This window comes from Chenopodium quinoa, unplaced genomic scaffold (assembly GCF_001683475.1).
Source record: "Chenopodium quinoa cultivar QQ74 unplaced genomic scaffold, ASM168347v1, whole genome shotgun sequence".
Taxonomy (NCBI): Eukaryota; Viridiplantae; Streptophyta; class Magnoliopsida; order Caryophyllales; family Amaranthaceae; genus Chenopodium; species Chenopodium quinoa.
In genome coordinates, this window is record NW_018742393.1 from 643,521 (window position 1) to 668,774 (window position 25,254).

General features: G+C 34.7%; 1 protein-coding gene across 3 annotated transcripts; it reads right to left on the reverse strand.

Annotated features, from left to right (window-relative positions):
* Nucleotides 1-1,125: 1,125 nt before the first annotated feature.
* LOC110702400 (clustered mitochondria protein-like) lies at nucleotides 1,126-24,538 on the reverse strand. Of its 3 annotated transcripts, none has more exons than XM_021880115.1 (30): nucleotides 24,131-24,538; nucleotides 23,984-24,042; nucleotides 23,452-23,722; nucleotides 21,673-21,734; nucleotides 21,278-21,467; nucleotides 18,484-18,624; nucleotides 18,192-18,348; nucleotides 17,863-18,056; nucleotides 17,656-17,757; nucleotides 15,743-15,878; nucleotides 15,477-15,605; nucleotides 14,231-14,627; nucleotides 13,785-13,889; nucleotides 13,418-13,536; nucleotides 11,214-11,322; nucleotides 10,994-11,125; nucleotides 9,394-9,522; nucleotides 9,135-9,305; nucleotides 8,829-8,915; nucleotides 6,944-7,078; nucleotides 6,230-6,370; nucleotides 6,039-6,107; nucleotides 4,604-4,762; nucleotides 3,820-3,876; nucleotides 3,659-3,699; nucleotides 3,299-3,418; nucleotides 2,866-3,175; nucleotides 2,646-2,753; nucleotides 2,463-2,534; nucleotides 1,126-1,986 (listed from the first exon to the last, which is right to left on the reverse strand). In XM_021880115.1, the coding sequence occupies exons 3-30, from the start codon at nucleotides 23,693-23,695 to the stop codon at nucleotides 1,555-1,557; spliced, it is 4,248 nt and encodes a 1,415-aa protein (XP_021735807.1). In that variant the 5' UTR covers nucleotides 23,696-23,722; nucleotides 23,984-24,042; nucleotides 24,131-24,538; the 3' UTR covers nucleotides 1,126-1,554. The 3 variants fall into 3 exon arrangements, with proteins under 3 accessions (XP_021735807.1, XP_021735799.1, XP_021735792.1); XM_021880107.1 differs by having other exon boundaries at nucleotides 6,230-6,376; nucleotides 24,174-24,537; XM_021880100.1 differs by having other exon boundaries at nucleotides 6,230-6,376; nucleotides 24,131-24,537.
* Between the last annotated feature and the right edge of the window lie 716 nt (nucleotides 24,539-25,254).

Here is a 25,254-nt window from a genome sequence, read left to right on the forward strand (position 1 = left end):
GCCTGTTAAATTCTCTGTTTACCTTGGAATATACTTATAATTTTAGTGACTCTCAACACTTGCTCCTTCACTAGATGAGAAAAAGAAATGACTGATTATGGGTAACAAGTGATTGTATTTTTATATTTGCTGAGAAGATAAATTTCTTTTCCTTGGATGAATATGTAACAAACAAGTACAAGAGGAGAAATGAATACGTAGTATTAAGTTTTCACAGAAGGAAATATAGGAGAGGGTTGTGCATAGAAGCATAGTTATTAAAATAATTTTTATGTTGTATTGTTGTAAATTTGTAAGGCTGTAAACCTGTACAGAGTAAAAATAATAATTCTATCAGAAACTGCTTACTCGATTGTCTGATCGGAATTGACTTGAACTAAAATGATGTGGTAATCCATGTTTCTATTTTCTAATAATAATTATATTATTAATTATAATATATTGGCATTTGAAATGAGAATTACTAGAACTGTACTAGTCCAAACACAAATGTAAACTCAAATTAGTCTATTCTGATAAAGATCTAATTCGATTTGACTAGATCTAATTTTAATCCAAATGATGGATTGAAGTTACTCTTTAGTTAGATCTGATTTTGGTCCCTATATTTTTTGCTTTCAATCTTGAGAGAATACTTTCCTTTTTTTTTTACAAAAAATATTTGCTTTTGCCTCCATATTTTGATGCAATAACACCAAAATAAATGTGATGCATTTTTGTTGAAAACATAGATATGTGGATGTATAAAATCATTAAAAATAAAATTACAACTGAATGATAAAACTAAATTAAATTTTAACCGTATAAAAAAATACCTGTTCACATATTCCAATTAATATTTGTTCACACCAAATAATTATTTGACAATATTAATTTTTCAGAGTAATTGTATTATTTGACACTATTAGATGATTTGATTATATTTTTAATTGTAATACAGAGTATAAGTCTATAAAAGTAAACCTTATGTTGTCAGTTATCAGCATAAACCGGATATAAAATACTTAAGGTTGAAATTAAATTAGAAATAAAGGATTATTATTCAAGTATGAAATAATAGGCATGTTGTTGTTTTCTGCCATACTCGTTGTTAGTTCAACACTTGATAATTGTTAATATAGCATCTGGCACAACCAAGTGAGATATTAATACAATTAATAACTCTATAAAAGTAAACCTTATGTTGTCAGTTATCAGCTCAGCAAATGTCAACTACATAAAATGAATATATGATGCACCTCTACAAGTACAATCATAAAAAGTTGGATGAATAGCATGTCAAAGCAGCCAAATTTATCAAGGAAACACCAACCTATGCTACACTACATCAAAAACCGCCATAAACATAGCAGCAACTATTATTTAAAGAATATAAAACAATAATAAGATTGTTGTCCTAAAGCTTTGTACGATACAAAGCAATGATGCGGCTAATTAACCACAAGGAAAAAAAAAATCTAGGAAAATCGAAGCCTGAGCAGAGTGACAGACATCTCCATATGTCAGCAAGGCAGGAGGTTCTACACTGTCAGACTGGAACAACTCACGTTATGATCAACTTGAACCTTTTGGTTTGTTCTTCTGCTTTTTAGCATCCAATGACCCTAAGCCTTTACCTAGACCGACCGGGGCCTGATTTGGTCGCTCACCTTGAACAATCTTCTCTGTAGGATCTTCAGGCCCAACAGCAGGAGGAGTTCCTTTTCTTTGTTTGTTCACTTCGCCACCTTCCTTCGACTCAGGAATCATCCCTGAACTTCTAATATTCAGGAGTTGACTACCAGGTTGAACTGGGGTAGCATGAGTACGAGGCAGCTGTCTTCTAGCATCAGCTTTCTTCCTGATTGAAGCTGCAGCACGAGCTGCTCTTTCATCAACTCCCCTTCCCCGAGTTACAGTTTCCCCAATCATAGCTGCATTTAAGGATTTGTTCACGGAAACAGATGAGCTACGAGATCCTCCAGCTGCAGCAGCTGCTTGTAGACCCTGTACCAAATTAGAAAAAGGCATAAAGTCACATGAATAACAGTAAGTAGATTCACAACGTACAACATCAATCAGGGCTAGCAAAGAGTTGAAAGAAATTTTGAACTTCAAAACAGATACTAAAGCCCCGTGAAAAAAAAAAATTAATAAATAAATAAATAAATAAATAAATAAATGTCCTGGCATTTTTGAATAACAATTATCTTCATAGTGACGAGAAAAACTAACACCCGTCTACAATAGGAGGGTAGCAGATTTTTATCTTGGATATTGCTCCTCAACCATGCTTGACAAGAAAAACAAGCCACAAATAAATGGCAAAGCAAAAGTTTCACCAAGTTTTTTCAAAGAAAAAAAAAAAGAGAAAGAAGTATTACATAGTTCTTATTACTGAAAGATACAGTACGAAAGATGAATGATGTAGAATGTTGCAAAAAACACCGATAACAGAAAATATTCCAAATCACTCAATATACCTTCAAAATATCAACCGCTCTTCGAGCAGCAGTTGCATCAAGAGCTTGTCCCTTTTGTTTCTGCGAATTCATCTGTTGGAAAATAACAAGGAATGGTAACAAACAAAATAAAAAACTAAACTAGTACATGCTAAAGTACTAGAGATTAAAAAAAAAAACCTAATACACAATAAATGCGTGTACCTGATCCTCACGCTTCTTAAATGTATTCATCCAGTTTTGTGAGTCACGCGTCCTTGAATCGTCTTCCCCAAGTTGCTTGACAAGTATTTCATACGTCTTCTTTTCATGCTGCCACGCCAAAACCCCTTTTGTGAACTCAGAGAATCTAATCTATGGAAACTTTCCAGTGCATAATAAATCTCAAACTTTATTCAGTTGTTCTTTTGAACAAAATGCATACCTGGTGAGAAAGTTTATAGGCACCCATACAATTAAACGCAATAGCAAGAGCATGATAACACACAGCAGTTTGGATATGCTCCTCCCCTAGAAGCCTCTCATTCTTTTTCAGAGCTTCTTGCAGGTATCGAAGAGCTGTGTCCATCTTTCCAATATCTTGATACATCATTGCAACATTTATGAAAGTTGCAGCAACATCAGGATGATCAGGTCCAGAGGACAAGCTCAGTAGTAGTAATGCCCTCGACATATGACGTAAAGCAAGCTCAGTTTGGTTAAGTCCATGATAGAAAAGAGCCATGTTGCCATAACTGCAAATACCAAGCAAGATAAGCGTGAAAAAAATAAGAAATTTACAAGCCTCTAGAACAGATGAAACATTTTAGAAAATAGAACTGGCTCCAAATATGAGCACCATAAGGCAGAACAAATACCTGTGAGCAGTATCAGGATGATCCAAACCAAGGCAACGTTCATTTATAATTAGTTCTTTATGTTGCTGCATTATAGCTCCAGCCATGTCCCCAGCATGATATAGAACCATTGCAAGGTACCTAGCAGGTAAAAATTATAAATGTAAATAAATGAGCTGAGATCAAATTGGGTTGATGTGAAAATAACATTAATTTGAAATATTAGTGTGAAGTTAATCTCCTATCTTTCTCTCTGTTCACTCAATTTGTTTCAAGAACCATCCTTGATTTTAGTATCAAACCTATGGAGAGGGGATATCTTTTATATCTACAACTTCAAATGCATCAAGGACAAAACATATCAGTAAAATAATTATATACCTGCAACAGTTTGCAACCTCCCTATGCATTGGACCAGTCACCTACAAGCACAAGGTAAATAACTTAGCTAAAATTTCATTTGACCCAGAAAGCTACAGAGTATTTAAATATTTAAACATGCTCAGTCACATAATACGTTCATATCACAGGGAAGTTTAAACCTGCTGCAGTATAGAAAATGCCTCCGAGAATGCTGTATATGCCTCACCAAGCATACCCTGCAGAGAGGGATGAAGAGTGTCAAAAAAACATACTAAAGATGGGCCTCCACATATGAATATACCAAGAATTGTTGACTTCAAAGCCAGAGAGAGAAAATCAACAAAGTGTAAAAAGCTGGAAAGGAAGTGAAAAAAAAAATAATAAAAAAAAAAAAAAAAAAAAAGCACAAATGGTGCTCAAGTGCTCAACAAAAGTTCTTATCTCTGTAAATCATGATCAGCAAAACAAAGGAAGAGATAAGAGACAAAATAGTGTAGCAACTGAGCATCTAAACTCAGCCTAGCCCTAAACACAATTACCCGCCACAAAAATATTCTCGGACACTATCCTCCCAAACTCCACACCTCCACATTATAACAACTAATCCTCTCGCACCACCTCTCAATTAAATCATATTGCCTCTATACTCTTTACGAGTTTACTGCCCTCAATATTGCAATTATTCACTGTGACTTTTAAATTGATTTGTTTCTCACCCATGCTTGCTCATAGCACACTCTAAAATACACCATAATCGCTTGCAGTCTACAAATTTATCTGTCCAACTCTTCACTGCTTATAAAAACTTTTGCCATTCAACACATAATGAAAAACAAAACATAACCATCTAATGCGCAAACAAATTAAGAAAATAGTACAAATAGTTCAGTCAAATAAACATTCAACGCAATTTCAATATTTAGCCTATGAGAGTGCTAAATATGGGGAGGAGATTGGACATACCTCGGCCAGCTGGACCTTTCCAGTCTCAACAAGATCCTTGGCTTCTGAGCATACAGGAATTGAATGCTTCACAACTGGCTGGAGATTCAAGATGTCTGATATTTGAAAAGGTCTTGCATCAGTAAGATCATATTTACGAGCTGCAAGACTTATTCCAACCTGTCAACAAAACCAAATTTTGAGATGAATGAAAGGAAATAGTAAAGTTTCACATTCATGCAAACAAGCATACACCAAGTAATAGGCACCAAGGACAAAGGGAATAAGAAAACAGCAAGAACGTAAAGAAACATGAATATTTTACAGAAACTACGCAAGGAGAAGAACATGTCATATACATTTTACAAAGACAAACCCACAAAACATAATAGCATGTGTCTAGTGGTATAAAAGATACATTACAATAACGAGACATATCTAGTGAGAAATCCTAATTAAAACTTCTTGTCCATCACTAAAATCTCATCTCCCTATACCTCTTAAAAATTAACGGATATTGACACTAGAAAAGGCACCAAAATGGAAGACAGAGCAAGTACAGCAAGCCTGACAACCCAAAAAAAAGAGAGAGGAAAAAAAGGACAAGATTATTACTAATCCATAAAGCCACTCTGTACACCCTTCCATCTCTTTATGGGGGGCATTACTATTGGGCACCTTAAATTGTAGTTTTACATCTTTTAAGCATATCTGAAGGTTGACCAGCCACTAGAATCTAAAACCTTTTCAAAACCATAGAATTTTAGATTATATTATGGATTAACATATAAGAGGGCAATAGTGCACTAATACATGTAGATAAAATTAGACGAGAAATGCTATGCATCAGCCTAATCACCTCAAGCCACCAATTCTCTAGACATATGCCATAGTATAAATAGATAGGGAGATGATAGATAAATTTCCTTGAGATATTAGTTGTCTTTGGATGCACTGGACATTTAACCGCACCCTAAATACGAAGTATAATTTTCCCCATCAAGTTCTTATTCTAACTATTTCCATTATAACTAATACTTAATCCGAATTACATAACAAAGAGCAATACTCTACTATAACTATTGCTAAATTTATTTCCTTTTAGGATTGAACACAAGTTCCAGAATACTTACTTAGTTCCTGTACAATACAAAATAACGACGTCTCAAGGTAAGGACCATATATTATTTTGGCTGAGATCTCACATTAAGATAGATCTCATAAAAACCTCTCCAAATATATACGGTAAATCCCTGTGAAGACCATCTTAATACGAGAACCCATGACAACCAAAGGGTACATAATCTAGGTTTCTCCATTTCTCACACTGAATAGTTCTATTAAGCAACAGAACTTTACTTAGCACCATCAATCATGTCAGGTTCATGCTAACATTTTCAGAATTATGACTTACGGATGAAATTATATAAGATTAAGAAAAAAAAATGATAATTACCTTATGACAGAGATTGCGAATAACAGAAACTAACTTCACACGATTTCTTGCATCCTCCGGTAGATCAAACTACAAAATACAGCCTTATATTAGTTGAGGAAAATGCACAAAACTCCCCTTCCCCCCAGTTTGGCAACAGCAATACAATTAAGTATATGAAAGTTTTTTAAAAAATTCTTCCACCTGAATACCTGATATTTGATTTTCGAGAATTCCAAGATATCAGACCATAATCCGTCAGAACTTAATCCCATGTATAAAGGTGAACCCTTTTTTACAAATGACTCAGTTCTTGATCTGTACTTTCCCTTCGCAGGCTTCTGATGTCCTCCCTGCTCCTTTAAAAACCAAAATTCAAATTCACATAAACATATTAAAAAAAAAAAAGAAAAAAAAGATATATATATGGGAAAAATGGATGCTCAAAACACCTGCAGTGGTGAGAAGCACAAGGTACCAAAAACCAATCATCAATGTAAGAAAGGGTAAAATTATTAGTCATTGGAATTTAAAAAAAAAAAATACTTATATTATAATCATGGAGAGTTACGTAGAACAGAAGCAGAGGAAATGTTGGTGTGGAAAGAGGAAGGGGGTGCGGGGAAGAGAAGTGTGAAAGATAAAGAGATGCAACAACTGGTTACTTTGTAGTGAGCACTTTAAAAGTTGATTAAATTTACAAGGGAATAGTAACATATAGTATTATAAAAGTTTTTAAATTTTTTTTATTGTCATATCACAATTCCCCTCTAATTTTTTATTTCTTTAAGAAATTGTTGTGTACTACCGTACCATATATCATTTCCACAGCCATTTATTCCACAGGCGAGCATTTTCTGCATGCATAATCTAGTGAAAAACATTAGAAGTCTCCCCCCCCCCTCTCTCTCTCTCTCGTTCAATACCTTTTTCTGCGATCGACGCAGCGAATTGCTGTTGCTGTTTTTTTCAGACACGACTTGAGAATTGCCGAAGAAACAGTTAAAAAAATGAGCGACTGAAGGCGCAAGTTCATGATCATCTGTATCTCTCATAATATCCTGTGATGCAAAACAATAAGCTTTACTTAGTAAACAGACTACAAAAACTGCAGGTTAAGCTATTTTGTATTTTTGTGGCTAAAGATCAAACAAATCTAAATATGGGTAGATTAATAAGGGCAAACAGATCTTACATGCAGATCAATAATTTAATTTGTATCAGGCCATTCAATGAGTAAACATGCAGATCAATAATCTTATTGGTTTCAGTTGTAAATGAGTAGGTTAAAAAGGCAAACAAATCTCTCATCACATTTAAGCTAAGAAACTCTATGGAGAGAGAGAGAGAGAGAGAGAGAAAGTGAAATGAACATTCAAACTCTACTTCATTTCTTTGAATAGTATGTTCCAATTTTATTTTGACAGCAGATAAATTGGGGTTAGAATCTGAGCAAGGAAACATATGTTGCAGCAGCATGAAAAGTAGGAAGAAATCTATTAAATAGAAAACTAGCATTTGGACCACCCAGGGTCATTACATGGTTATTCATAAAATTAATCATCAGGCAACCTTTTTTTATTACTAAATTTTATTTATTACAGTGTGATTTATTACAGTAAGGCATATATGGTTAGAACTTGAACTTCCATGTTCAAATCTTATTTAAACTATAATTCTAATTTTTTTAATCCAAACAGATGACATGCAATAAATAACATTGAATGATGATGAAGAGCGCCACGTGGCATGTGGGCTTCCATTAGAACGTTCTTTAACATATAGGATGAGCAAAAAATGAGTCCGATGGAAATGCACAATTGGTGAATTCAAATGTAGTGTTGCAATGGTGTTCTGGTAAGGTGGGTATTGATAGTGGTAGTTGGTGATCCCAGTCTAAAATATAAAGCTGAGAAGAGAGGAATGTTTCCCACTATATCAATCATTGTGATGTTTCCCAATTTCTTTCCCACTTTGGATCCCCCTACAAGAAACAGCCCACTCATTTATTGTGATATTTCCACAGTTTTCATCTCAAAATAATTGCAGGACTTTTAGTTTTGCACTATGTATACACTAAATATTGCCATTCATTTTTACTAATTTATAGAAAATAAATGTAAAAGTAAAGTCTTGTTGAACCACTGTCATTGCATACTTTCACAATATCAATTTTTTATAATTCTTTTACTTTGTAGCATACTAAATGCTTCAGTTCAATATCAATAAATTGCCAATTTGTTTTAGGACATTAAAAATAAGTATACTCCCTCTGTTTTTTTTGTTTTTTTTTTTTTTGAATTGTTACGCTTTGACCGGCACATAGTTTTAGGCAATTTAATTGACTTTAATATAAAAAGAATTAAGTGGGGTAGTTGGGGTATTAAAAATTATAGAATATAGTGGAGTTAATATTGTGAGAAGGAAAGAAATAATAACAAAAAAGTAGTGGTGGGTTTCAGTTGAGAACATGAGAGTAGAAAGATATATTATTAAAGTTATTTGCCAAAAATGGAAGTGAACACTAAAAAAAATGGCCGCATTTGGTAGTTGTACCGATAACAAAACAAGTATCGCGTGACAGTGACAATAACTTATAGGAGAAATCGGATATATTAAATGAACCAGCACTAAGAAGAGATAAAATGATTTCAATGATTGTAAAGAGCTGCTTGACTATTTATAACAGCAATAATCTCTACTATTGTCACACCAGTTTCATATACTCGGAACAAATTATAAATTTCCCAATTGGACTACCAAAGTCTGCCCTTGATTCAAAACAAGTAGTACAAATTTAACAGAATTTACCTTGAGCAAGTGTTTTGCAGCCCTTACTGCAATCTCATTAGTGCAAAGATCCCAAAGATGTGGCATATGTCTGGTCCCTTCAGCCACCTGATAAATCGATCAGATATGAGTAACTTAACATCTCCATTATTCTACATCTAACACCCACCCTTCTATGCATAAGAGTAGCTTGAGAGAAGCAGGCATATGTATCACCAGGTCAAGAAAAGCAACATACCTCTTACCTTTATAACAAATCAATATGACCCCAACTCATAGTTGTTACCAAATAAAATAAAAAATTCACTACATACAAAAACAGCATACCTTTCCAATATATCGAACATTGATTCCATGAGCATGAAGTGCTTCAGTCAACGTTTGACCATCCATAGGTGAAACTTCAAGTGTGCAAAGATCTTGTATGAACTTTGGTAGCACAATATCAGTGAGATAACTGCTAGCTTGCCTCACATTATTTTCATCTGATGCTATCTCCTGAATCAAAACTCATCGTTTTTATATATTAATTTAGGCATACAAATGAAAAACACAAAGGTCCAAAACAAGGAGCTAAAACACGCACTTGAGGAGATCCATCCAGCTTAAACTCCGTAAATACATTTGGATTGAAACATATTTGTTCACTTGCTTCAAATTCAGTAGCAGCAGACACAACTTCTTCAGCATCATTACTTGTTTCTTTATTAATATCCTGCAAAAAACAATGCAAAGGTAGTTTGGTTTATAATATGCAATGGAATTTCTTTAGAGTGAAAAGCTAACAAGAATACAACAATAGCTCTTCTTCAAGTAGCTACACTCATATTAATGAAATACTACCTCCATTCTTTTATGTTTTACTCACTTACAATAAATACGCAATTTTAAAAATTGTTGAAGAATGTGAGTGGGTGTTAAGTAAAGTAAGACAGAGAATGTAAAAAGGTGGGTTTGTGTAAGGAAAAGGTGAATAAAGTAAGAGAGAGGGTATGAAAAGGTGTAATTATTGTGGGGTGGAAGGGGTAAGATGGAAAAGGGGTATTCCATGAATAGAATAAAGTAAAGTGAGTAGAACAATACGAAAGTGGGTAGAACAAAAAAGAACTGAGTACAAAACCATAAGTATCTTAAATTATCTAAATGAAGAATATATGGCTGAAGTGTAGCTGGTAGTTAACAAAGGCATAGACCAAGAAATAAGTCCCAGTAAACAATGAGATAGACAGATAATAGTTCCTACCCCTCTGGATTTCAAGAAACAAAAGAAAAAAATAACAGCCACCACAAAAAAAAAAAAAAAAAAAAAAAAAAATAATAATAATAATCTGAAGGTAGAAAAAGGCAAAAAAAAGGGAAATCCAGCTCAACTAATCAAGTCAGAATAGACCTGATTCTAGAAAAAAAACCACTTGGTAGTTCGATGGATAATCAAACATTTTCATTAAAATCAATATATAAAATATTCTTATAAATATCCAAGTTAGAATAACCAGTGGTCAAATACCTACAGCATTAAGACATCTAATGCCAGTAAGGCCTTATAATTCCATTTCCTATCCAGTAGACATTCCTGCCACTCTTCCGTGTCCTGTTTAAGTCCTACATAAAAAAACTCACCACTATTCTTCTTTTTTCCCTCCATTGTTGTGGTTAACTGGTCAATAATATGATACCATAGTGTCCAAAACTATTCTATTGACTTTCTTTTGGAAAAAACATGCATATAGTACATGTCTACAGCTGTCACCAATGAATAAAAAAAGTCAATAAATACCCACTATCTACAACTGCCACTGGCAAAAAGAATTTGTGCAAGTAGGTAGACTGAAGCAGTGAAGCTCCCCTGAGATAAAGGGAGACTGAAGCAAAGAAATGTGTGAGATACAGAAAGACATCAACATATAGAAATATGGAAAGCTTCTCTCCAGCTTATTATATATTTCTACTGTTTCATAATCAATTTTTGGACCAATCTCTCTCTCTCTCTCTCTTTCTCCCCCTGCCCCCCCCCCCCCAAGATAACATGGATAAACAATGATTTACATTTACCTAATGACGGGCCCAATAATTCACATATTTGGGTATGTCAAAAACAATTAGAGCTACATGTTAAGAATATTAAGACAGTTGAAGAAGCAGACAACCAAATCATTGCATATTAATAACTTAGAAGGTGCACATACTTCGCTGCTCAGATCTACAGCAGAAACGTCACCGGATTGCAAATCCAACTTAGAACCATCTGACAATTCAGAAGCCAAGCAATCATTTTCCTCGGTTTTTGATTTACAAGTTGGTCTCTTTGCAGCTTCCGCCTATTAACAAGATGAAGATAAACATTAGGAAAACTGAAAAATACACCAACACTGCAATCTTGTTATGACAATAAATGCTAAGACTCACTTGACAAAATGCTCTTATAAGTTCAGGCCTCAATATGCAGAAGCGAGAGCCTGCTCCAGTATAATTAGCATCACGAGGAGTGACCCTCATCAGATCCAGAAGGTAATGCCTAAAGTTAATAAGCAAAAAGTGATAATAAATTATTAAATGAAGCATACAATCATGGAGTTCCCCACATAAATATAAATAATAAAAATATTAATTAAAAAGAAGAAGAAGAAGGAGCAAAAGCAGGACAGCCTTCTCCAGCCTGTTAGATTTAGTTCTTTCTATGTCAAATGTGAATGAGCTTATGAGGTAACCAATGTACTGTAGTTTGCATCAGAATTTCTCATTGCTTAAATGTTTTTTCTTCACATAACAGAAAGCCACATAAGACAAAAATAATTTCCATACAAATTAGAACAAACCAATACATAAACCTTAAATTTATCCAGGAAGGATGTAATTACAGAGAGAAATTCTAACAAAATAAAAATAAAAAATTCAACAAACAAGGTCAGGAAGAAAGCAAATATTATAGCCCATGGATAGTGAGGCAAGAAACAAGTTCCAACTTCCTTATTGTTGCAGAGCTTTGATATGTTCAATGAAGTGCAAACTGAGGATCATTGTATGGAATATCTGGATGATAAGGCTATGATCTAGGTCAAACTTAAGCACCATGTCTTATACAAGAAGGGCTGAAGTTGAACAAACAGAACACGTTAATGACTAGACAAATGTACACATTATAGTGGAGGCTACAGAATAAGTTGTACACGTTAATTACAGCATAAAGAATAATTTGGACTTCTTAACGATCAAAAATTGCTCGACAGACAAGTAGAATACCAAATCAATTCCTTCATAGAAACAATCTGTAGAGAGGCAAGTGTACAATAGTTCGTACAGCAACTGCATTGTACTGGCCTCAGAATAAAGATTAAGTTGGGCTTCTAAAGGAACATATAGCAGCTGTACTGGCCTCAGAATAAAGAATAAGTAGGGCTTCTAAAGAAACAGATATGCAGGTGTACCGTGTACGCATTGCTTGATCAACAATATTAACAATTAATGCACAAGAAGCTCCTCTAGGAAAAAAAAAAATAGATATGCAGGAAGTATTTCCCTTCATAAGCAGAAAACCTAAGAAACAAACAATGATCCATGATTTCTCACCAATGCCCATTTTATCCTCTTAATAAAAGACAGCAACCCCAGAAAACTGCTTTACTATTGACATATTGCAATACGCACATGTACAATTGAATTGTTTTCCAACCCGCTCATGTCAAAAAAAAAATGAACTACCACCTCCATCAAATAATGAATCTAGTTACAAATACTCAAAATGGCTCTAGTGCCTATTTTATGTTGGCTGGGTCTTACTGCATAATTATAAATTTTTATCAATTTTTTGAAAATGATGGTCGTGGTGGTACAGCCATACCATTTAAATTTCTAGATTTGCTGGCAGGAACAGTCTTTGTGAGCAAGTGGGCAAAATCAGTCTGATTTCCTCTGCCGCTCTTTATGCCACATTTGAGTTTATCTTTTTTTTCATTGTTCAATAGAGTGAGTTGGTTTAAGATTTATTTGCAAGAAAGGAAAACTTGTAATTACATCTTTTCAAGTTTTCTATAAAAATTTAAATAATGAAAACAAATCAACTTAGCAGCTATTTCTTTCAGGAACACACAGAGTCGACAATACAACAGACAGCACTGCCCACACGCAAATTTGCCTCTGAGGAATGCTGGGCAGGGCCACCTTGAAAGGTGTGAGCCACATGCGGGGAGCCTTGAACATACCGGTTTTTGGAAATCTGAACGAAAGACCAGCCAGATAGCCAGCGTCCACCAAACTCAAGGGACTGAGAAATTAACAGATTACACAACTAATCTTCAAAACCACACCAAGTTATCGCTTTTGCCAGTAAAGGATCCCATCAAAAGGAAAATACAGCAGGTATTTTGTAGAGTATTATATGTCATCATTTCATCTAAACATTCATCAGTTAGGCATACAGCCCTTGACAGATCAAATAACTGGATCTCAAATAACAATACATTGCATTTTTAACAGTCCATTCAAAGAATAGACAGAAATCCTTGAACAGAGTTGAAAATGTAGGTCAAAAATATTAAAAAGCAGCAAGATTAAAAACCAAGGATATAACAAATAAGCATATATAAGATTTTGTAGAAATAAGGAAACATCACCTGTCATCACTACCAACAATACCCTTGCATTCCACGGGTCCAGCTAGTTTAAATGAATTTCCAGACTCGTCAAGGACTGTATGCTCCTTTAAATGAAGGCATTTTGCAGCTTCAAGCACCTACAAATGTAAACAATGGCTTATTATATTAGCAAAGACAGTAAGACACAGAAAAAGACCTCAAAATATTGCTGGTCAAATTGTAAGAGAAGGAAGAGGAGAGGTTTTAAAAAAAAAAAAAATCACTACATCAGAATTTCATAAAATTGCTTGTCTTGCGCATAGACCAAATGAATGAGTTCAAAAATAAGATCTCTGGAAAGATATAAAGCATGAAAGTCAACTTCATATGCTTCCTCAATCCTCACCTTAAGATGAAAATCCTCATTCCAGCATATCTTTTTGCCGTTGTCTACAGAACCATATAAAAGAGAGTCTGACTTATCTCCTTGAAGGATGCCAGGCAAAACACTCTGCAAAATCAACAGTTGAACCATGAATATGGACAAAGAAAAAAAATAATGCAACGCATTCAAGACAAGAAAAGGTCACACATCCTGTTTCTAATAAAAAATAAAAATGAAATAAAATAAAATAAACCAGCTATAACCAACCACGAGATATGCACTAACCAAAATGAAATAATAGCAAATTCATATGAAATCTCAGGGAAAATGGTTTAAAGAATGCAGCCCAGGAGTTGCAAATTAGAACCGATCGAAAGATATAACAGCAGGATAATATTACTACGTATTGGCTAGCACAGATCTTAGAACCAGAATGATAAAATTAATATGGAAATATTTCACAACACCTGTGCAACCACTCTATGACCTCTATAGTCGATAATAGCCATAGCAAGATTATACAGCCCCGGTACATCAGCTTCCTGGTACGCCTTGGTGCCTTTCAAATCATTATTAGCAGAAGCATATGTAGCTTGCTCACTATCAGCCAATTGAATTTCAGCAGATACATCAGTAGCAACAATTCCAGCACCATTCTTGTCATCTCTCTTCGACGCATTGGCTTCAACCCCATTGCAAATATCAGCTGCACCATCAGATGATTTATTCAAAGTTTTCCCATTATGATCATGTCGAATACCAGTAACATTGGACTTCAAATCAGTATTTTGTATGTGGGTCCGCGGCAGCTGCTCAAGGTCCGCATCAACAGCAAAACTGAAGAAGATATTGTTGTGCACATACCTAGTAGAAGAGTAAACATGAGATGATGACATTAAAACCAGTTTGGAAAGCAAACATGCAAAGTGTAAAAAACATCCAACCAACATAGTTTGTCATGTCGGTAGCATCAGGGAAACCCCCCTCCCCCCCCCCCCTTCCAACATAAATAGTCAAATTCAGTGCAGCTGGCAATGACTAATGAGAGGGGGGGGGGGAGAGGAATTAGTACATGTTAACAGTTCAAAAGGCTTGGCAAATGGCCAAACAATTGAATTTAGAGCCTTAAATCATCAAAATCCTGTAGGAACCACAATTTTACATATTTGAATTTCACATAAGCCAATATGGAATCTAGCATATTGGCCATTGACAAACATAAATAATGACAGAAAACACTTGAATTAATTCATAGATTAAGTCAAGTCTTGAGCAACAAGATATGGTTGGAACGATGGATACCAAAGAAATGCACAATATAAAAATTTTATCAATGCAACAATTGTTAAGTTACTAGGAGGCAGGACCACACAATTAATCCAAATAAATCAGAATTTTCTGAGTAAAGCACTGACATCACTGCCAATACTCCCTTGCAGCAATATATCAAGATATGTGCGAAAGAAAATGCACAATTTTTAAAACTTTATCAGTGCAACATCTGTTACATTATTACAGGCACACATAAACAATCCAAGCATTCAGACAAAGCACTGACCTCACTGTCAAAACTCGTACCCCTCGTCTTTAATTAGTTGGTCATCACAAACAGAACAAAGAATATATGCATGAAGATAAAGAGCCAGTATGTATTCTGTGAAAGATGAGCAAAAGAGGAAGAAGCCTGCAATATCTATTGTTAATAACACTCACATGTGAAAGCATTCAGGATCTGTCGGATTGATTGGAGGTATACATTTGTTGATGACTCCGATGGCACCATCTGTAGCCGCGTCAACAAAGTCAGAAGTAACTTTATATAGAGCTCTGTCACGTAGAATCCTGAAATGAAATTGCACAGTGAATAGTAGTTGCAAAATGGAACGATATCTATACAGACTAACATGAAAAATTAAATTAAAGTAAACATACAATTTAGTGCATTATAGCAAGTTAGCAACAGTAAAAAGGTGACGCACCTTTCCTGGGGAGTCAAATGCGGGAATTCTCGACATGATTGCAACTCTTCGTTCCAATCCCTTTGCATGCCAATTAGCTCACTTCCATACATCAGTGTTAGTGCATTTTCAGCCCTGGCTGCATCACGTTTGTGCTCTGTAGAAAGCAATTTGGAAAAAGTTATTTGAATAGCACAAGAGTAACAGAGAGATTTCAGTACAGAAGCGAAAGATGCAATTCTCACAGATGTCAAAAATATAGATGAGGGTATCTGCATATATTGGGAAACCATACAGACAGAGAGCAACATAAACTTCACATGTCCACCATAAATCAAAAATACAAAATTAAACAGGTTAGACCATTAGAAAATAACACATCCATGTATCCATCTAATCAAGCTTTTAATTCTTCTATACGGGTTCGTACAAACACTGAGAGCTATCTAAAATGACCCGATCAAAGAAAAACTCAATCAATCCCGAAGTGACCTAAACAACAATTCGATCCACAGCGACAGTGATTTAAAATAGCTCAACCTTAGAGTGACCCAAACCAACTTTATCAACTCCAAACCCACATATTAGATTAGACATCTCTAGATACACACGGCCTACTAGCCCATGCAACTATGCAAGTGGCATACTAGTCGTTAGCACCCCTTTAGACATCTAGTCAAGGCTCCCAATCACAATGCAATGCTAAGTGCGCTACGAAGAGGCTAAATAAGAGACGAAGTACACAAAAGGTTTTCAAAGAATGCTTAGATTACTTTGGAAGAGAGTACAAAGGTTTTAGTTGTGTTGGCTAGCTGTACAAATGAACCATGGTGCCTATTAATAGGCATCCATCCTACCTGCATAGCCTGTGAAGAAAGTTCCAAGCCTGCTAGGAAGATTTCACAAACTCGCCTCGTAGAGCCTTCTAAGGCACAAGACTGCTTATGTACACACATAGAATCCCCAGATACATTTAACTATGTACAAGAAGACCCTTGAGTAATTTAAAATCATCTATGCTAGAACACTCCACACAAGAACCCTTTAGTGCCTTACAAAGCATGGAAGCATTAAGCTTCACGTTGTCTCCAAACTCGTATTTCAGGACCTCATCTCGGAAATCCGACACCATCACACCACCATGATGTTCTTTGTTTATAAAATGTTCAAATTTATATTTTTCAGTAAATTAATCTTTGTTAACTTTATAAAATGCAGTTATTCATTAAATTTTGAAGTTCTCATTAACCTTTATATTTCAAGTTACCTAATAAATCTTTGTTTACACATAAAATGCAGTTCTCCATTAACTCTTGATGTTTTTCCATGTAAAATGAGTTTTTGTCGCTTCCCCTTAATCAAATACTACCTCCGTTTCAATTTATTTGAATATTTACCATAAATGAATACTACAAATTATTTGCAACAAATGTTTTCTTTCCTTTTTTACTAGTCATTTCTTTCTATCTCTCTCCTCATCACAAGCAACTTTATTTTTCTATCTTCATTTACCACTTACAAATAAAGTACCTAGATATTGGTGAATATCACACCGTTGCAAACAAAATGAAACGGAGGTAGTAAATAATAAATTTATTCATGCTGATAGCAATAAACATAGAGATCATATACAGTTTATGGCATATATACCACAAAATAACTGAAGAGGTAATAATCATCGACTGGTATAAAAATATTAAAATTACAGCAAGAAGACCAACATTAACATAAACCACCACAAAGCATAGAGTGAAGAAAATAAAGGCGCATTTCCTATCACATAAACTCGAGAATGATTTCTTCAATAATAAAAATAAAAAATAAAAATAAAAAACCTCGAGAATGACATTCCAGGCACAAGGTCATATTAGCATAATGATAATATGTAACAGAGTTGGGGGAAACAATATCAAATAATACAAGGAATTAATTACCAGGTAAAGGATATGAACCAAGCCATGAATTTGGAGGCAACAAGGATTGGACATTTTCAAACGGATGTGCAGCGGCTTTCTGCTCCAAAACTTCCCGAAAGGCTTCACGATACCCAAAAGAACACATTAAGAACGACGGGAAAAGCCATCTTGGAGTTACACTAATTATAATCAACATATAACTAAACAGATGATAGCAAATTCTACCTTTCTTAAACTTTGAGCTAATTCTTTGCAAGAGGCCAATAAGAGTAGTTGCTTCAAGAGAAGCTTTGGATGGTCTGGGATCTAAACTGTTCCCGGCACTTGAATTGACATAAAACGTTCTTGTTGTTCCCGTGATGCAAAACTTGCCGCCTTCCAATGTAGTCACGTCCAAATAAAGTAAATCTCCAACGAGCCTAAAATCATCAAATATAACATGGAAACAAAATGACAACGCCAATTAGGTCAAAGAGGTAGACCACTACAGAGATTCTATTTAAAACTGTTCATAGAGCAACAATAACCCATAGTGCAAGAAAATAGAGCTTCACCTTCTGTGACTTGGAGGAGGGTTAAAAGATGAGAACACTATACTTTCAATACATTTGATCTCTTTGGAACAAGTGGAGAACAATTTATTCAAAGAGCCAGTAACATCCTCCATAAATCCAAAATTATCCAGTTCTCGAACTTCTGCTTTAGCTGAATCTGCAAGCATACACAAAAATTAGCTCAAATTGTTGGAACTAGTTAGTAATACATTACAATGTACTATATATTTTCTGCTAAAGGACCCAAACAAGTAAGACCAAAAAAAAAAATCAATAGGTTTAAAAATCAAACCTTGTGCACCCTCAGAAGCACTAAGTGATTTCTCATGCTGTAGAGCAAGGGAGGTTGAAAGTGATGCATGAAGGGTTGAAAGAGAAAGCAATTCCCTTGTGCGGTGAATATGGGCCCTCACAGATCTGTCATCATAGAAAGCTGCAAAAATATTGCATGTAAGGATCTGGAAACAAAAATATCTTCAATGCTACAATGGAGCACAAGCATAGGAAGCTACTCCAAATTTCTGAACATTTATAGCATAAACAGCCTTATTTTACAGCCCCAATCAACTATATCAAACAGATAAAGAATACAGGAGATCGGAGGAAAGGCTATACTCGAGCAAAAGTAGCCATTACACATTGATCATTTCCTGTCAATCTTCCAAAAAAATAGCAGCTAAGCCCTTGATAGGTAGAAACTATAGAGAGAGATGAGAGATAAATATTTCATTGATTGCATTAAACAAAGCAGCATACAAAGTCTTTTAAATAGTACTCCAAATAACAAACCACCACCTATTAAATAGGAACGTGAGCTAAATTAGTGTGAGTAGTGAACCCACTAACTTCTAATACTTCTCAACAAATGAAACATGCAGTTGACTAACAAATTAAAACAAACTAACCCACTAACTAACAATATGTTCCTATCCTAAACTGTAGGAACTAGTTTGAATCAATCCAGCAACATTCCCCCTTGATTCAAAGTCTCATACACTCAACTAAACTTTGCTAGTAACTTCAATATTCCATATTGCCATGAACTTCAACTTGAGCTAGCTGACTTTTATCTCAACACGAACTCTTCGCTGCACACTTGACTTTAGAAGAGTTTGCTCTCTTCCACTTCGAATTTCTTAACATCTTGCTAAACGTTGTAATTTGTAATGCACATCTCATCACCTACACAATATTGTTGATGCACATCATCACCAACACCACTTTTCATTGATTGATGCACATTATCACCAACCTTTGTTTTATAAAGCACATCTCTTCATAAACTCTCTTAGACATAGTCCTCCAATTGACCATGTCAACTTGTAACAATAAAACATTAGTACTATCTTGGAAACCGTGTCTGCGTTGAATACGACTTCCACTCTAATCAGATTGCAATTTATCTGACATCCACACAATCTTTACCTTAAACAAATTTTTGCCCTCTTTTTTTTTCTGGATTAAAATCCAATTACATGGGCTAAAAGGGAACCCATCAACCAAACCAACCATTACTTCCATGGCTAAACACAAAAACACTCACAACAAATTTCACTCGAAAAACAAAGATATTTCTCGTAAACAATGAAATCAAGCAGCATTGCTTGTTTCTCTTACTCAATTTTTTTTATAATACTCTCTCTTTTTTTCTTTTGGGCTTCATCTTTTTCCCTTCTCTTTTCGGCTTTTCCCAATATCTAACCTGAATCTCTTGATACCATGTTGAAACTAATACTAAAGGATAAAAATAATAATATTAGAGAAACATGAAGCAAGTAAGATAAGGAACTCAATAATATTACGGCATAGTACTTCACGAAATACAAGAGGCATATATATAGGCTAACAAACAACAAATTAAAGCTAATAAAGTGGAAGCATACAACCATGATAAAACCCACTAACAAACCCATTAACTACTAAATTCATTTGACTTTCTAACTTAACGGAATGACCAACCTAATACTCCTAAAAATACTCCACCCAATTATTGACCCAACTTCCTAAATAATAGCTAACTTCTCATGCACATCCCACTACTTTGAAGCACTACAACCAACATACCCCCTTGCTTCAAAGAGCATGCATCACTACAATGTAAACTACTCCAATAATTCTCTTTGCTATGGACTACGGACTACCAAGGTACAAGCAACCACGAGAACATAAACTAAGTTACTATATCAGTATATCCCAAAGCAAAACTAAGAATATCCATACAGTGTGGAAAGGTTATTCCACATATATTGCACCAGCTCAAAATGGGAAAAGACATCACATCAAGATCTAAAATGGGCTCACAAAATCAAACGCCCCACGAAGTAGTCAACCCAGACTCATATTTTGTAGCATATCATCATTCATCAGTATTAATTTTGCATGATGTAAATGCCGCCAAATGCCATCATCTTAAGAAGCAGCTTCACCTTAACGAAATTCCAAATCAAAAGTGAAAATACCCAATGATTGAACCAACCATATGATGGAAATTCAGTAGTTTAGAAAAAAGGGGTGATAGCTACTAACGGTACCCTAGTGAGCAGCTACAACGTGTCAGAACCAATTGATGCTTTAAACTTTGTTGGGCTGATAAGTTGAATAAAATATTGCTTAATTTGGATTTTGAGTTCACCTAGAAATTACGTTAATCCTAAGTAAATGTGAAATGGGAGATGAAGGTGATAAGTTACAAGACAACAACGAAGATAGTAGGTAAAAATTTAGAGTCCATGGTCTTATACTCATATATAGAGTTCTAAGAAAAAAATATTTAAGAATTGAGCAAAATAACAGCAAAAGTATATTTTTAAGAAAAAAAAATGGATAAGATACATGCACCACTTTCCCCTGGAATTATTACAATTCACACATGCAAATATAACTGACGATAAATAAATAAAACAGCATGTAGAAATAGCATTACTTCCTTAAATAGGGAATAAGATAGCACATTTATAAGCAATAAAAGCATAATTTTACTAAGATTGTGAGATTTTTAGAAGATTGTGAGATTTTTAGGGCCCAATAAAATTAATTGCTTGTCAAGTTTCCTTATATTCCTATTTTTAAGAAACGGAGAAAACTACCTGCAACCATTTCTAAAGAACAATCACCAGTGGTGATGTCAGCAACTTCAGAAATTTCATTGTAGTCTTCTAGTTGATGAACTACACCATCGTTAGCATGCAATAACAAATCATAACATGTAAAATAACATGTTTCAGGTGCATCGAGAAGAAATTGCCTCACGTCCATCACAGAATCACCAGGGTTGAGCTGCAAATCCATCAATAAAAAAAAAAAAATCAAACACTCTTACTAACTATACATTTCAACAAACAGGAATGAATATGTGATTATGTTTACGAGGATAACAAAAATTAGAAAATGGATAAGCATACAGGTACATGATACATATAGCCACATGTGAATACACAAGCATTTCTGTGTTTTTTCACCAAAATTTGAGAGCATAACAAACCTGCAACTCCAGCTTCTCACCACCAAGGGTCTTGACAGAAACGGGATAAAGATGAAGTTCACCTGCACCACATAAATGATCGATAAAAAGTAGTTGAAGGTAGCAAGAATATTCCCTCAAAAACCCAAATCCATCACAGCAAAACAGGGCACATAATTGTATAACGCACACATATATGAGTATTTCTGTTGTGTGTACAACTCTGACCATAGTGTTGAGGCAAGAAGGGACCAGCTGATTATTTAACATAATCCATCTCATATTCTTAACAGTCAAGATCAACATATAGGCTATTCAATTACAGACAGGATGATTCTTTTTTTTTTTGCATTACTTAGAACTTTAGAAGCATCATTGTGAGGAAAGAAATTCATGGAGCCAAAGAAATTCCAGTCCCAGATGCAATTCAAAATTGTAAAGATTTCCATGTATATCACTCAATAAATGAGTTTAGAACTTACTGCCAAGGTGGATCAAAGAACTTTAGATATTGACAATGGTTGCAACTAATTCAGTTTTTCCCCAAAAATGGTGTCAACTGAACACAAGTACATAGGCCAAAAAAAATTGAAGCTTCAGCTACAAACATTCAGCATAGAAACCATGCTTTTAACAAAGATCAATCACCATCTTGCGCCTTGCATTCACAATCTTACAACAAACAAAAAAATTGTGAACGAATCAACGTCTTGCAACTGTTATCATCACCTAGTAACTAGGAGTACACCTATTTACAGATTTTTATTTTTAACTGGAGATGACAGGAGTATTTCCCTTGTGCAGTTATTTGTTGTAAGTCATGAACAATATAGATAGGGGTTTGATTAGAGTTTTTTCCAAAAAAAAAAAAATGAAGCAACCCTTACACCAGGCCCGGCTATGGGGTGATACATTTGAACCTATAGAATGGGGCCCCAAAATTTTATTAAAAAAAATCCGCTTTTCTTCCCCAAAATCCCCAATTCCCCAAGAAAGTAATCAATATCTTTCCTCGTCAAAACATAATAACCTCTGTACATTACCACTCTCCTAATATATCTTGTTGTCTCACTCTCCTAATATATCTTTAATTACTAAAATTTTGTCTATTTTTTCAGCAATAGTGATGTTAAGGCTTGCAACGGCGAAATATATTAGCATAAAGATTTGTTACCCGCAATATTCCACAATCTATGATTTCTTTTTAATTCATTGCAAAAGTGGAAAAAATCTTTACTAAAAGCACTCATGTTTATTCCATTTTGTTGTTCGATTGTTCAATTATAATCCAGGTAATGTCTACCTAACAAAATGATACAATAACAATACTATAATTGCCCGTAAAAAATTTATAGGGCCCAATTTTGCATTTAACACATGGCCTCCAAATAGGCGGAGCAACCCTGCTTAGACAACCTTTGATAAGTTCTTTTACAATTTGCAAACACCATCTAAATTATTAAAACAAAGTGGGGGTTAATGAGAGGAGATTAAACCCTAAATGCTCTTCTCTCGACATGTCACATCAGCAATCACGTCATACCACATTAAAGACAACCAAGTTCATTACACTTTTGGTAACATACTAATCAAGCAACAAAAAAGGGGATTTATCTTCAATCAATGTCTATCAAACAACTAGACATTTTGAGAAGATTCAATAGAAAAGATAAAGAAAATCTGATTATTTTTTTCCTTCGCAGATTGATATGTTCCGTGCATTTGGGTGCATTCTAGTAACAATTTAAAGTTAAATTTCCACTCCAAAATACAATGTGGATCATGCTAATGCATCATTACCTTGCTTAGGTGGGTTTGACTCGTTTGAGGATTCTGTCTCCATAACCGCAGGTGGAGTGCTAGCTGACTCCTCACCTGTAACAATTCCATTAGCTTCACAAACAGCGATGTCAATGACATTTGGGCTGTCATTCGCAGAAGCATCCAATGACACAGGAGGCTCCAATGACACAGGAGGCTGGGAAGAATTAGCAGGGGCATGTGATGCCTTCCGGTTCCTTGCTTTATTCGACTTGCCAGCCATAAGTTACCAGTTCACTGGGCAGTGTTTCTGATAAGCAAACACGATCAAAGCATCAATATCACAAGAATTAAAAGCGTTATGTAAACAAAAAGCCTGCAACACCATTAACAACTTAATTTGACTCAATTATCAAATTAAATTCTTCTCGCTTATAAAAATGAATTGCAAAATTCTATCATCATTTTAATCATTCAGTAATCAAATTGAATTGAATCGAATCAAATTGAATCAACGATAAATACTAGATAGTGAAATTGATATTCGATGATTAAAAAAAAAACATCTTACCTCAGAAGCCGCTTCAATGGAGAATTCAGACAATACGATTAAAGAACAAAATGTAGACGCTGCAAAATGTATACATAAAAGATTAAATTTTTCAATTTGAATTCGAGAGAGTTAAACCATGAAAGACAAGACAACGATTATATATACCTAATAAAAATGATTTGGGTATAATTCTGGAATACGCTCAAACCTTTTCCTTTAATTTGATCCTCAATTCCACAATTTCAGGTGCAGAAATGAGGATGGAAGAAGACGGCTTGTGTACTCAGAGAGTCAGAATACCTAGGGGTAAGGCTTCCAAATCAACATATAGGGTTTAGGGTTTTGGTAAAACTACGGTTTTTTTTTTTAAGATTAAGATTGGATTTTGTTTTTTTAAATATGGAGTGCGGAATATTTCTTTCATTATTCATTAATAGCTGAAACAGCCAAATTTGACATTTTTTTTTTTTTGTTTTTTTTTTTTTAATTTTATTTAATTATATTCTTAAGGGAAAACACTTTGTAGTTAGTGGGGCTCGAAAGGTGAGTTCCCCACCAACTCCACCAAGCTTTACTTGGTTGTCAAAACACATACGTATAGCAAAAAATTCAACGTATGTCAAGCATTCTAGAATAGAGGGAGTATACGAGTATTCCATGGAATTTTTTAACAACTATTAAGGGATTTGTTAAAGCATCCACATTCATTAGATGGGAAGCTACCATTTGACAAAATATGCAAATGGAGACCTCCCCACCAATGCTGCTCCTTTCCCATCCCACAATTATATTTGGTGAGGTTAATTAGATGGGAAGCTCCTAATTCTAATTTGTGGGCCACCTTTGGTACTTCCCTTCCACCAATACATATGCATGCACCTTTTTTTGTTTTATTTTTAAATAATACAAAAATAGGAGAGAGAAAGTAAATAGGAAAGTTAATGAATGTAGGTATGGAAATATAAAATGGGATGGGTATGTGATAAATTTAGTGGGAAGTGAGGTGGGGAGAGAAAAATTATGGGGAGCCTAATGGATGTGGATGCTCTTAGTAGCACATGTGTACGAGGGTTGGCTAACTTGTGAAAGATGTTGGTTCAATAAATAAGAAATCCTAAATTTCTATAAGAGTCAAAGTTCAAAACTTTGGAATTATTATTGTTATTTTTTCTATAGTTTTCCTTATAAATTTAGAATAATATAAACACACCATCCTCTCAATGCCTTGCGCATAGAAAAATAAGGAATACCTCAACACCCCCAATCCCCAACTACAAATCGATCCAAAA

Excerpts from the sequence above, each read along its gene's own strand:
- LOC110702400 (XM_021880107.1), bottom strand. The coding sequence starts at position 23,695 with ATGGCTGGCAAGTCGAATAAAGCAAGGAACCGGAAGGCATCACATGCC. Across the intron at positions 9,306-9,393 it reads AGCTGGATGGATCTCCTCAA|GAGATAGCATCAGATGAAAA; the intron begins GTGCGTGTTTTA and ends GTTTTGATTCAG. Across the intron at positions 6,377-6,943 it reads TGCGTCGATCGCAGAAAAAG|GAGCAGGGAGGACATCAGAA; the intron begins GTATTGAACGAG and ends TGGTTTTTAAAG.